The sequence below is a fragment of the Hemiscyllium ocellatum genome, chromosome 42 (assembly GCF_020745735.1).
Source record: "Hemiscyllium ocellatum isolate sHemOce1 chromosome 42, sHemOce1.pat.X.cur, whole genome shotgun sequence".
Lineage (NCBI taxonomy): Eukaryota > Metazoa > Chordata > Chondrichthyes > Orectolobiformes > Hemiscylliidae > Hemiscyllium > Hemiscyllium ocellatum.
In genome coordinates this window covers 36,530,954-36,545,517 of record NC_083442.1, presented here as the reverse complement: position 1 = coordinate 36,545,517, position 14,564 = coordinate 36,530,954, and the positions used below count along the sequence as shown (strand labels likewise).

The 14,564-nt window shown below is 41.9% G+C and overlaps 1 protein-coding gene across 1 annotated transcript in view; it reads left to right on the top strand.

Annotated features, from left to right (window-relative positions):
* The window catches only part of fam189a1 (family with sequence similarity 189 member A1), a 109,489-nt gene that overhangs the window by 75,296 nt on the left and 19,629 nt on the right, over window positions 1–14,564 (top strand). The window contains exons 3-4 of the mRNA XM_060853692.1: window positions 12,832–12,942; window positions 13,695–13,826. Coding sequence (XP_060709675.1) covers window positions 12,832–12,942; window positions 13,695–13,826 — 243 coding nt within the window. The remainder of the gene's footprint in view (window positions 1–12,831; window positions 12,943–13,694; window positions 13,827–14,564) is intronic.

The window sequence follows — 14,564 nt, the reverse complement described above, 5'->3', positions numbered from 1 at the left end:
TTGTAAATTTGCAAAAATGTTAAATTTCAATAAAAATATCTACAAAAAAAAATGATAAGGTCCTAGGGAGTGCAGGTTCATAGATCCTTGAAAGTGGAGTCGCAGGTAGATAGGATAGTGAAGAAGGCGTTTGATATGCTTTCCTTTATTGGTCAGAGTATTGAGTACAGGAGTTGGGAGGTCATGTTGTGGCTGTACAGGACATTGGTTAGGCCACTGTTGGACTATTGCATGCAGTTCTGGTCTCCTTCCTATCAGACAGATGTTGTGAAACTTGAAAGGGTTCAGAAAAGATTTACAAGGATGTTGCCAGGGTTGGAGGATCTGAGCTACAGGGAGAGGCTGAGCAGGCTGGGGCTGTTTTCCCTGGAGCATCGGAGGCTGAGGGGTGACCTTACAGAGGTTTACAAAATTATGAGGGGCACGGATAGGATAAATCATCAAAGTCTTTTCTCTGGGATCGGGGAGTCCAGAACTAGAGGGCATAGGTTTAGGGTGAGAGGGGAAAGATATAAAAGTGACCTAAGGGGCAACTTTTTCACGCAGAGAGTGGTACGTGTACGGAATGAGCTGCCAGAGGAAGTGGTGGAGGCTGGTACAATTGCAACATTTAAGAGGCATTTGGATGGGTATATGAATAGGAAGGGTTTGGAGGGATATGGGCCGGGTGCTGGCAGGTGGGACTAGATTGGTTTGGGATATCTGGTCGGCATGGACGGGTTGGACCGAAGGGTCTGTTTCCATGCTGTACATCTCTATTACTCTGTGACTCTAAGTACTTACCAAAAACTGCATGTTCTTGGTTTAGTTTCTGTCCATAATGTCATTCACCTATATGTGTCCTTGCTGAAGTTGTGCTTTAGAATGCAATCAGAGCACAGGCCAGGTGTTCCCCTGCAAAGGTGACGCAGGGTTTAACCTACAGGCTTGATAAGACAGCTAGTGGACTGAAGAGGTACAAATCAGCCCTGCACACCGAGCAGGATAGTTAAAATCAGAGTTTAATTATTGAAATGTACTTCAGAGTTACTAGGGAATTGTCTGTTCCTGTCATCTGAGGAGAGTGCAGATTACCTACAATAGATAACTGAGTTGGAAATGACTTATTTTACACCTTTCGAAATATTTTCAACATTTGAATTGATGTAACACTTTTGACTGACAGACTGGGAGCAATGAAGTTGTAATTATGGAGCATGTTACTTTTTGTACAGACATGTATCTGCAATAATTAATTGTGTTACACCTGAGAATAGTCTGAAATACATTCTCTGATTTTCATTGTCATGTCAGGGGTTGAACAGTTTGTCTAGTGGTTTTGGATAGGAAGGAGCATAAGCAAGCCAGGTTTTGTTTTCCTGTCCCATGCCTATCCCAGAAGCATATGTTGATGTTGGGTAGGGATAAGACCATCTTTGCCTGTGGTTACTTTAGGCATTGAATATCTTGCTGGCTGCCGCTGGATCATAAAGAAAAGCTCACCTTATTGGGGAGCTGTGCTGGTGAACTTTGCTACTGGACTAATACTTTAGGGAATGTGAGTTCACATGCAGCTTCAGCAGCCCAGACATTGTAGTTTCAAATTCCACAGGATGGTTTGAATTCAGATTTATTTTTCAGTCTGTAAATAAATTGGGATCAGCAAATGTGCCCATGAAAATGTTGGATTGTTGTAAAAATATGTTGGTTTACTAATGTCCTTTAGAGAAGGAGACTTGCTGTCATCACCTGTTCTGGGTCTGATAATCACTGCATGCCACCTACATAGGTGACTTTTAACTGACCTCTTTGGGTGGTATAGGGAGCCACTCAGTTAACTTTTGAGGATAGACAATAAATGCTTCACTTACCAGTGAAGCCCACATCCCAACAGTAATTGTTTTAACTGGCTGTTTATTCCTCCAGCCTGACTTAAATCGTAGCAGTGTATCCAATTTCTCCAGAGGAATTCTGATTAATTACTGGGTACATAGCAAGACAGACCTGGAACTTATTAAAGAATTTGCATTAAAGAATGGGATCAAAGGTTATGAGGAGAAAGCAAGATTAGGCTTTTTTGTTGCAAATTCAGCTATGATCATGATGTATGGTGGAGCAGGCTCAACTGGCCTCCTCCTTCTCCTTTCTTCGATGATTCTATATTTCTATATAACTTGTTGAAATATCCTTTAGACTTTGCAGTCATTTTCAATGAGTATTTTCCTTCTGTTTTTGAGATGTCTATATTTATTTGTCAACTTTCGCTCTGCTCTTCTGTCTTTAGATGTAGTGCAGAGGCTGATACTTCCAGTTTGGACAGAGGCTGGTTGTGGAATTTAATGATTTTCAATGAGCTATACAGAAATATAGAAATATAGAATCATCGAAGATAGGAGAAGGAGGAGGCCATTTGAGCATGCTTTGCGATATGTCATGATCATGGCTGAATTTGCAACTCAATAGCCTAATCCTGCTTTCTCCTCATAACCTTTGATCCCGTTCTCCCCAGGTGCTATATCTGTGTACAGTTCTGGTCGTCACATTATAGGAAGGATGTGGAAGCTTTGGAAAGGAATCAGAGGAGATTTACTAGGATGTTGCTTGCTATGGAGGGGAGGTCTTACAAGGAAAGGCTGAGGGGCTTGAGACTGTTTTTGTTAGAGAGGAGAAGGTTCAGAGATGACTTAATTGAGATATATAAGATAATCAGAGGGTTAGATATTGTTATGGACTAAGCCAGACCACTCAAAACATTCTTGAGCTGGCAACCCAGGCCATAATTTTGCAATTTGTTTTAGTAAATGTATAGTGAGAATTACCTGGAGTAAACTAGCGAGGTTGACTACTAGGTTTTAAAACAGACAGAAATTTATTCACAAAATTATACAATGAAACACAAAGAACAGAATAAAGAACCCCTACAGAACTCAGTCTATTCAAACTAGACTTAATTATGCTGTTCCGAATACACGCAACAGTCCCAATAAGAAAACTCCCTTAAAAACCAGTACAAATGGAACAGATGCTTACAGGTTGAAGTTAGAAGGGCAGAAGGAGAGAGAGAGAGTTTCCACATAGCTCACTGTTGAACTCCCAACCAGTTCTGGACTGAACTGTTCAGCTAGAGAGCTGACCACTCCTCTTTAATTATACAGGTCACTTCTAAAACATGACCACTTTGGCCTGAAGTCTCATCTGCTTGCATATAAACAAAAGGCCTCTCAAAATCCTTTTCATCTCTGTACCAAACTAGTCAAATCAGAGCTCAGTCTGTTTATGACCCCTCTGAAAAATATCAAGGACATAGTATCCTTGAGAAAAGGAACAGCTTTTAGAAAAAGGGGACCAGTTTTGTGACAATAGATTGGACAGTGAGAGCCTTTTTCCTCGCATGGTGATGGCTGGCATGAGAGGACATAGCTTTAAATTGAGGGATGATAACTATAGGACAGATGTCAGAGATAGTTTCTTTACTCAGTAGTAGGGGCGTGGAACACACTGCCTGTAACAGTAGTATATTTGCCAACTTTAAGGGCATTTAAATGGTGATTGGATAGGCATAAAAATGAGAAAGGAATAGTGTAGGCTAGATGGGCTTCAGATTGGTTTCACAGGTTGGCGCAACATCGAGGGCCAAAAGGCCTATACTGTGTTATAATGTTCTATGTTCTATCTAGTCACCTCTTGAATACATTCAATGTTTTGGCGTCAAGTATGATCTATATGGACTTCAGTAAGGCGTTCAACAAGGTTCCCCATGGGAGACTGGTTAGCAAGGTTAGATCTCACAGAATACAGGGAGAACTAGCCATTTAGATACAGAACTAGTTCAAAGGTAGAAGACTGAGGGTGGTGGTGGTGGAGGGTTGTTTTTCTGACCGGAGGCCTGTGACTAGTGGGTGACACAAGGGTCGGTGCTGGGTCTTCTACTTTTTGTCATTTATATAAATGATTTGGATCCGAGCATAAGAAGAATGGTTCGTAAGTTTGCAGATGACACCAAAATTGGAGGTGTGGTGTACAGAGAAGAAGGTTACCTCAGCTTACCACAGGATCTCGATTAGCTGGGCCAATTAGCTGAGAAGTGCCAGATAATTCAGAAAATTGCGAAGTGCTGCATTTTGGGAAAGCAAATCTTAGCAGGATTTATACACTTAATGGTAAGATGCTAGGGAGTGTTGCTGAACAAAGAGACCTTGGAGTGCAGGTTCATAGCTCCTTGAAAGTAGAGCCGCTGCACCTGCATGCTTACCTTCAGCGACTGATACACAAGGACACCCAGGTCCAGCTTCATATTCTCCTCTTCCAATTTACAGTCATTCAGATAACAATCTGCCTTCTTGGTTTTGCTTCCAAAGTGAATAACCTCACACTGAACCAAATTATACTGTATCTGCCATTGATTTGCCCACTCACCCAACATGCTCAGATCATTCTGCACTTCACCCTCCCATCCAACCTGGTATTATCTGCAAACTTTGAGGTGTTACATTTTGTTCCCTTATCTATATCATGAATATATATTGTGAATAGCTGGGGTCCCAGCACTGATTCCTGTGGCACTCCATTAGTTACTGCCTGTCAATTTGAAAAGGACCCACTAATTCCTACAGATTGTTTCCTCTATCCATCTCAATACACTTCCCCAGTCCCATACACTTTAATCATGCACAATAATCTCTTATTTGGGACTTTGTCAAACACTTTTTGAAAGTCCAAATATACTACATCAACTGGCTCCCCTTGTCAACTCTACTAGTTAAATCCTCATAAGATTTCAACAGATTTGTCAAGCATGATTTCCCCTTTATAAATCCATGCTGACTCTATCTGACCCTACCACTGCTCTCCAAATGCTCTGCTGTAAAGTCCTTGATAATGGATTTGAGAATTTTCCCCATCACCGATGTTAGGCTTATTGGTCTATAATTCTCTGTTTTCTCTCTACCTCCCTTTTGAACATTGGAGTGATCTTAGCTCGCCTTCAATCTGTAGGGACTGTTCCAGAGTCTATAGAACTCTGGAAGATGACCACCCAATGCAGTCACTGTTTCTACAGCCCTTCCTTAAATACTCGGAGATGTAGATTATCAGGCCCTGGGAATTTATCCACCTTCAATCCTATCACTTTTCCCAGCACCATTTCTCTACTATAATTGTTGTCCCTCCCTTTCACTAAAACTTGCGGTCTCCAACATTTCTGGTATCTAATTTGCGTCCTTTTTTGTAAGGATAGAACCAAAGTATGTATTCAGTTGTTTAGCCATTTCTTTGTCCCCTATTATATAGTTCCCCATTTCTCTCTGGAGGGGACCTACAATTGTCTCTACCAATCTCTTTCTCTACACATACCTATAAAAACTCTTAGTGTTGGTCTTTATGTTCCCTGTAAGTTTCATACTGTACTTTCCCCTTCTCATCAATCCCTTGGTCCTTCTTTGCTGAATTCTAAATTGTTTCCTGTTATTTTTCTTGGGCAATCTATACGGTTCTTCCTTAGATCGGATACTATCTTTAATTTCCTTTGGATTGGACCTCTTACCCATTTTGCTTTTGTGCTAGACAGTAATAAGCAGTTGTTGCAGTTCTCCCATGCATTCCTTGAATGTTTGCTGTTGCCTATCTAATCTCATCCCTTTAAGTAACTCTTCGCAATCTATCAAGGCTAACTCATGCCTTATATCTTCATAGTTTCCTTTATTAAGATTCATCACCCTAGTTTCTGAATCATCTACCTCACTCTCCATCTTGATAAAAAAATTCTATTGTGTCATGCTTATCCTCAAGAGCTCTCGCAGTTAGATTGACAGTGAATCCCTTCTCGTTACACAGTACCCAGTCGAAAATGGCCAGTTCTCTAGTTGGTTCCTCCACATATTGGTCAAGAAAACCATCCCTATACACTCCAGGAATTCCTCCTCTACAGCATTTTGGCTAATTTGATTTGCCCAATCTACCTGCAGATTAAAATCACTCATGATCACTGATATTCCCTTATCACATGCACCTTTAATTTCCTATTTAATGCCTTTCCCAACATCACCACCACAGTTTGGGGGTTTATATATGAGACACCCACTAATGTTTTTGCCCCTTGGTGTTTCTCAACTCTACCCATACAGAGTCCTCATGGTCAGAATATCCTTTCTCGCTATTGTGTTAATTTCCTCTTTCACCAGGAATGCCACTCTATCGCCTTTTCCTTTTTGCCTGTCCTTCCTAAATACTGAATACCCTGGGACATGCAGTTCCCATCCCCAGTCACCCTGCTCCATGTATCCATAATCCCAATTATATCGTACCCATTTACATCTATCTGCACGATTAATTCAGTCACTTTATTGCAAATGCTGTGCAAATTAAGGCACAAAGCCTTTAAAGCTTGACTTTTTTAACATTGTTTGTCTTGCTCCCTATATTTTTCTCAGTAGTCCTGTTTGAATTTTGTCCTTTGTTTCTCTGCCTATCACTTTTCTTACTCCCTTTTCTACCTTTGTTTTTGTCCTTACTCCCTCTTTCTCTGATTCCTTACATAGATTCTCATTCTCCTGGCATATTATTTTAAACCCTCCCCAACCGCTCTAGCAAACACCCCCCCCCCATGACATCAGTCCCAGGTATAACCTGTTCATTTTGTACACGTCCCACCTCCCCTGAACCAGTCCCAATGCCCCGGAATCTGAAATTCTCCCCTTGACACCATCTTTTTAGCTACATATTCATTTGATATTTCCTGTCATTTCTACTCTGACTGGCACATGGCAATAGTAGTAATCCTGAAATCACTACCTTTGAGGTCCAATTTTTTAACTTTCTTCCTCGCTCTACTTTTAGAACATCATCCTTTTTTTGCCTATGTTGTTTGTACTGATGTGTAGCACAAGAACTAGCTATTCACCCTCACCCTCCCAAATGTCCTATACCCACTCTGAGACATTCTTGATTCTCACATCAGGGAGGCAACATACCATTCTGGAATCTCATTTGTGGCCACAGAAACTCCTGTTTATTCCCCTTACAATGTGTTCCCTCTATCTATTGCCATGGCACATTTTTTATCCCTCCCCTCTGCTGCAGAGCCAACTATGATGCAATGAGTTTGGTTTCTGCTGCTTTCCCTTGAGAAGTCATTCCCCTCAACAGTATCAAAACAGTACGTTTGCTTTGCAGGGGAATGGCCACAGGAGATTCCTGCACTACCTACCTATCTGTCTTTCTGTATCTAATGATCATCCATTCTCTTCCTGCCTGCAGAGTCCGTGCCTGTGGTGCGACTATCTCTCTGTACGTGCCATCCATGATACTCTCTGCCTCACGGATGCTCCACAGTATCCCCAGTTGCCGCTCCACTCTGAAACCCAAGCTTCCAGGAGTTGTAGATGGAGATACTTCCTGCACACATACTGACCTGGGGGACTAGAACAGTCCCTGGCCTGCCACATGGAGCAAGACAAGGCTTTGAACTCTCCTGCCATGGTTCACCTCTTTAAATTAAACCTTGGAGAGTACTTTAGACCTTTAGACTAGATTAAATCCAGATATCTGTGACCTTTCTTTCCTGGTCTGTGTACCTCTCTTACAGATTAGAACCTGAAAAATTACTATAAGTGATAGAATTTGTACGGACTTACCTGCGTTACCTGCTACTCAGTTCTATCATTGTGGTAACTTACATCAGGGCAAGACCACTCACTTTCCCTTGCTTGTGGTCCTCATCATGTTTTTTTTGTGGTTAGAGGATGGACAGAGGGAAACACTGAAGTAGTGTTCGGGGTTTAACTGTCTCTTGACAACAGTCCCTCCACAAACCTCTGTTTGCAAATGCAAATCTTCACCCCAACTGTCAATCAGCATCATCGTCTGCTGGATGCTTGTCTTCACGAAATCAGAGAGTGTCTTGCTGAGGTCCTCCTTCTGTTAGTGGTGTCTGTGTTGATGTGAACCTTCACCCTGACAGCTAATCAGCATCGTCACAGTCCTCTGTTTACTGCTTGAAACCTCATTGTTTATAGCTTGTTCATGACTGACAGCTGGGGACTGAGGAGAGTGACTGGGGACAGTTACCAAAAGTGACCTGGAGAAAGTGATCATGGGGAGTGATCTGGGACAGTTACTAGTGAGAATGACCTGAGGTTGGGAGTGAGGAGAGTTCCAAAGGAAATGAGCCGCACCTTATCTCAGTGGCTGAGTTAGTTGTTCTGGGTTCTGCCTCTGAATGGCAGCCTGACTGTGAAAGAGCTAAACCATTATCACCGGTCAACCTGTGAATGTCACTCAGAATATCTAAATGTTTAGGAATGGCAACTAATTATTTGGATGGATGAATCTTGTCAGTTTGGAATTGTATGTTCAGGTAATGATCAGTTTAATATTTGCTGTAATGCCACTGTACAGTACAGCCTCAGAATGCTTGACTATGAGAACTGTCTGACTGATTTGACCAACTTTAAAGTCTAACTAGTTGCTGAGGCAAAGTACTCCATCATGAACACACCATCTCATACAGTATGTATTTAAACAAGAATACTACTAAGTACAGAATATATCCGACATTTCCTCAGCTTCTTACCTCACCACAATTAAAATGCTTGAGGGAGTGACTTGCATCAAAATGCAGTGACCTTTAATCATTCGCTCATGTGATATGGACACTACTAGTCAAAGAGTCATAGAGATGGACAGCATGAAAACAGACCCTTTAGTCCAACTTGTTCGTGCCAACCATTTATTCTAAATTAATCCAGTGTGATTTGCCTGCATTTGCCTCTTATCTCACTAAACCCTTCTTATTCATATACCCATCAAGATACTTTTAAATATTGTAGAACATAGAACTTTACAGCGCAGTACAGGTCCTTTGGACCTTTGATGTTGCACCAACCTGTGGAACCAATCTCAAGCCTATCTATCCGACATTATTCCATTTTCATCCATATGTTTATCCAATGACCATTTAAATGCCCTTAAACTTGGCGAGTCTACTACTGTTGCAAGTAGTGTGTTCCGCGCCCCTCCTACTGTCTGAGTAAAGAAACTACCTCTGACATCTGTCCTGTATTTATCATCCCTCAGTTTAAAACTATGTCTCCTCGTGCTAGTCATCACCATTCGAGCGAAAAGGCTCTCACTGTCCACCCTACCTAACCCTCTGATTATCTTATATGTCTCACTTAAGTCACCTTTCAACCTTCTTCTCCCTAATGAAAACAGCCTCAGTTCCCTCAGCCTTCCCTCCATACCAGGCAACATCCTAGTAAATCGCCTCTGAGCCCTTTCTAAAACTTCCACATCCTTCCTCTAATGTGGCAACCAAAACTGCATGCAATACTCCAAGTAAGGCCGCACTGGAGTTTTGTACAGCTGCAAATGGCTCCGAAACTCAATCCCTTGTGGCTCCGAAACTCAATCCCTTTACCAATAAAAGTTAACACACCCTATGCCTTCTTAACAACCCTTCATCCTGGGTGGCAACTTTCGGGGATCAATGTACATGGACACAGAGATCTCTCTGCTCATCTACATTGCCAAGAATCTTGCCATTAGCCCAGTACTCTGTATTCCTGCTGCTCCTTCCAAAGTGAATCACCTCACATTTTTCCACATTAAACTCCATTTGCCACCTCTCAGCCCTGCTCTGCAGCTTATCTATGTCCCTCCGTAACCTGCAACATCCTTCGGCACTGTCCACAACTCCACCTTACTGTCATCAGCAAATTTACTAACCCATCCTTCTACGCCCTCTTCCAGGTCATTTATAAAAATGGCAAACAGCAATAGCTCCAAAACAGATCCTAGTAACTGAACTAGGAGAAAGTGAGGACTGCAATGCTGAAGATCAGAGCTGAAAATGTGTTGCTGGAAAAGCGCAGCAGGTCAGGCAGCATCCAAGGAGCAGGAGAATCGATGAAGAAGGGCTTATGCCCGAAACGTTGATTCTCCTGCTCCTTGGATGCTGCCTGACCTGCTGTGCTTTTCCAGCAACACATTTTTCAGCCTAGTAACTGAACTCCAGGTTGAACATTTCCCATCAACCACCACCCTCCATATCCTTTCAGTTAACCAATTTCTTATCCAAACCACTAAATCACCCTCAATCCCATGCCTCTGTATTTTGTTCAAACATCTTACTGAGTTGGAATGTCATGTTGCAATTGTACAGGACATTGGTTTGGCCACTTTTGAAATGCTGCATGAAATTCTGATCTCCCTGCCATCGTAAAGATGTAGCGAAACTTGACACAGTTCAGAAAAAACATACAAAGATGTTGCCAAGGTTGGAGTGTTTCAGCTATAGAGAGAGGCTGAATAGGCTGGGGCTGTTTTCACATCAACCGCTTTGCCCTCATCCACTGTTTAATCACCTTTTCAAAGAACTCAATAAGGTTTGTGAGGCATGACCTACCCTTCACAAAACCGTGTTGACTATCCCTAATCAACTTATTCCTCTTTAAATGATTATAAACCCTATCTCTGCCAACCTTTTCCAACACTTTACCCACAACTGAAGTAAGTGCACTGGTTTATAATTACCAGGGTTGTCTCTACTCCCCTTCTTGAACAAGAGGATAACATTTGCTATCCTCCAATCTCTGGTACTATTCCTGTACACAATGATGGCATAAAGATCAAAGCCAAAAGCTCTGCAATCTCCTCTTTGGCTTCCCAGATAATCCTAGGATAAATCGCATCTGTCTCAGGGGACTTATCTATTTTCACACTTTTAAGAATTGCTAACACCTCCTCCTTATGAACCTCAATCCTGTCTAATCAAGTAGTCTGTATCTCAGTATTCTCCTTGACAACATTGCCTTTTTCCAGTGTGAATACTGACAAAAAAAATCTTTTAGCGCTTCGCCTAGCTCCTCGGACTTGACACACCACTTCCCACTACTGTCCTTGACTGGCCCTAATCTGACTAAAGTCATTCTTTTATTCCTGATGTACCTCTAGAAAGCTTCAGGTTCTTTCCAAAATCATACCTGCCAATGACTTCTCATGTCACCTCCTGGCTCTTCTTAGTTCTGTCTTTAGGTCTTTCCTCGCTAGCTTATAACTCTCAAGCACCTTAACTGAGCTTTTACCTTTTATCTTAACATAAGCCTTCTTCTCCCTCTTGACAAGAGATTCAACTTCCTTAGTAAAGCATGGCTCCCTCACTTGAACACCTCCTCCCTGTCTGACAGGTACATATTTATCAAGGACACGCAGGAGCTGTTCCTTGAATAAGCTCCACATTTCAATTGTGCCCATCCTCTGCACTTTCCTTCCCCATCATCTGCATCCTAAATTCTCCCTAATTGCATCATAATTGCCTTCCCTCAATTATAACTCTTGCCCTGCAGTATATACCAATCCCTTTCCATCGCTAAAGTAAACATAACTGAATTGTGGTCACTGTCACTAACGTGCTCTCCTACCTCTAAATCTAACGCCTCGCCGGTTCATTACCCAGTACCAAATTCAATGTGACCTCACCTCTTGTTGGTCTGTCTACATACTGTGTCAGCAAACCCTCCTGCACCCGTTGGACTAAAACTGACCCATCTAAAGTAATCGAGCTATAGTATTTCCAGTCAAAATTTGGAAAGTTAAAGACCCCATAAAAGCTAGCCTGTTACTCTCGCTCCTATCCAGAATCATCTTTGCCATCCTTTCCTCTACAGCTCGGGAACAATTCAGAGTCCAATAGAAAACTCCCAACAGGGTAATTTTCCCTTACCTGTTTCTAACCTCTGCCCAAATACCTCAGTAGATGAGTCCTCAAATGTCCTTTCTGCCACTATAATACTGTCCTTGAAATCAATGCCACACCTCCTCCTCTTTTATCATCATTTCTGTTCTTACCGAAACATCTAAACTTGGAACCTGCAAATAACCATTCCTGTCCCTGCTCTATCCATGTCTCAGAAATGGTCACAACATTGATAATTGTGCCACGCTCCACCATTTCCTCTGGCAACTTATTCTGTACATGCACGACCCTCTGTGTGAACAAGTTGTCCATTAGCTCCCTTTTAAATCTTGCCCCTCACCACCTTAAACCTGTGCTGGCTAGTTTTGGACTCCTCTACTCTGGGGAAAAGGCCTTGGCTATTCACCCTATCGTTGCCTGTCATGATTTTATAAACTTCTATAAGGTCACCCCTCAGCCTCCGATGCTCCAGGGAAAACAGCCCTAGTCTATTTAGTCTCTCTCTATAGCTCAAACACTCCAACCTTGGCAACATCTTTGTATGTCTTTTCTGAACAGTGTCAAGTTTCGCTACATCTTTACTATGACAGGGAGATCAGAATTTCATGCAGTATTCCAAAAGTGGCCAAACCAATGTCCTGTACAGTTGCAACATGACATTCCAACTCCTATACTCAATGCGCTGTCCTAGAAAGGCAAGCGCACCAAACCAGTCAAGCAGCTTGCTTTGTCCAAGATGCTTTTAAGCTTCTTGAGTATGCATATTTTCTAAAATACCTGTTCAGAGATGTTTTTATACACGTCTGGAGCCAGTAGGATATGAACCCGGCCTCTCATCTTGAGATAATTGCAGCCTAGTCCCAATACGAGGCTAGTTATATGATTTCTGGGAGCCATTTTGTGGGAATATCTGTCTGTTACAAAGACAAAACTTTCCTATTACAAAATATAATTACACTCTTGACAATTTGTAACCAGCCTGGGATTTAAGCCCCAGGGTATTGTGATATGCACTAGGGAGTAACCAGTTAGTATCACTGCGTGTGGCATGGTGCAGAGTAGAGCATTAGTTCTCAAAGAGGGAGGAAGCTTGGAGATCAGGTTCCAGCTGTTGTCTCAACTTCTCAAACATTTGACAGTGTAATGTTTTCTGCCCATAGATTACCTTCTTCATGCTGCTGTCAGCTGTGTGTGTGATGCTGAACCTGGCTGGCTCCATCCTTTCCTGTCAGAATGCTCAGATGGTGACCTCCCTGGAGGAATGTCACCTGGTAGGTCACAGATTCCTTTCCCTACTCATTTTGTATTGGCACCTAGGACACAAGGTTTGGGTATCAAGTTAACAATAAAATTCTTATGTTGCCAAGGAAACATAGAAAATATAATCAGGAGTAGGCCACGTGACCCTATGAGCCTGCTCTGCTATTCAGTAATGAAAAGGACTGATCATCCAACTCAGTATCCTCTTCCCAGTTTCTCTGCATAATAGCCTATATCTAAGTTCTTGAAAACATTCAGCATTTTAGCCTCAGCTGCGTGCTGTAGCTGAGAATTTCAACAGCTCACCAAATTTCTCTTTATTTCAGTCCTCAAGGATCTACTCCATATCCTCTGTCTGTAAGTCCTGGTTCTGGATTCCCCAGACATTGAGAAAATCTTTCCTGCTTTTACCCTGTTTAAATTGTATTGGTTTCTATGAGAATCCCTCTCTCTTCTAAACTTTAGTGAATATAATTATATTCAATCCAGTGTCTTTTCAGCCCTGCCATCCCAGCACTCAGTCTAGTGATTTGATGCCATTAGGAATTGGATACTCACTGAGGTGGCTGTGCTTTATTCTGAAACTCAATACAGATACTGACCTCCGTAAAGGCAACAGAATCACTACAAAATGTGTTGGACTTAAATACATAACTGTGAAGGACAATAGCAAGTTTAATGTTGTACTGACAAAATGCCTATGAGAACTGTATAATTCCATTTGTTGTAGCTGCTGCCTCTGATGGCTGTTTTTTGTTGGCAGTATAAATTTGATGGTGACGGTGTGTGTGTTTGCTGTGAGATTCAGGAGCAAACAAAAGGCTGCAGCAGCTTTACTGAAACACTGAAACTTAACCCAGTCCGACAGTGTGGCATTGTGCATCTAGCTTTAAAGGTAAGATTCTGCTGAAACCAGCTCCAGAGATCCGAATAAATTCCAACTGCTCCTGCAAAACTCAATATTATCTGGCCACAGACCCTGATATAATTCCAGTCACAGAGCCCTATAGAACCCTGAACACAGAACCAAATAGGCTCTAGCCTTAACCACAGAACTAATGAAAACCCTGACTGCAAAATCAAATCCGGCCCAGGTGGTAGAGATAATTCCAATTCTGAATGCAGCGTGCAACACTAGCACAGAAACTAAATCAAAAGTGCTGGAAACCTTCAGCAGATTAGGCAGCATCTGATTAAGTAAGAAACAATGAACATTTCATGTTGGTGGCCTTTCACCAGAATTGAACTGAACCAATTTGAAGGTCATGGTCTGAAAAAGCAGGTGCTGCCCTACCTGCAGGATATTTCCAGCATCTTCTGCTTTTTATTTTTATTATATATATCCGGAGTAATTTGATTTTGCACTTGGCACAAAACTTCAGAAAAAAATTGCCAATGTGTATTCACAAAGTGACACTTAAAAGCCTCACCCTGTAATAGATGCATTTAAATAGTCATTGGGTAGACATATGGATGAAAATGGAATAGTGTAGGATAGATGGGCTTCAGATTGGTTCCATAAGTCGTTGCAACATTGAGGGCTGAAAGGCCTGTACTGCGTTGTGATGTTTTATGTTCTATGTATCCTTTTAGTGTTACCCCTACAATTTAGTATGGGATAAGTGCACTTATT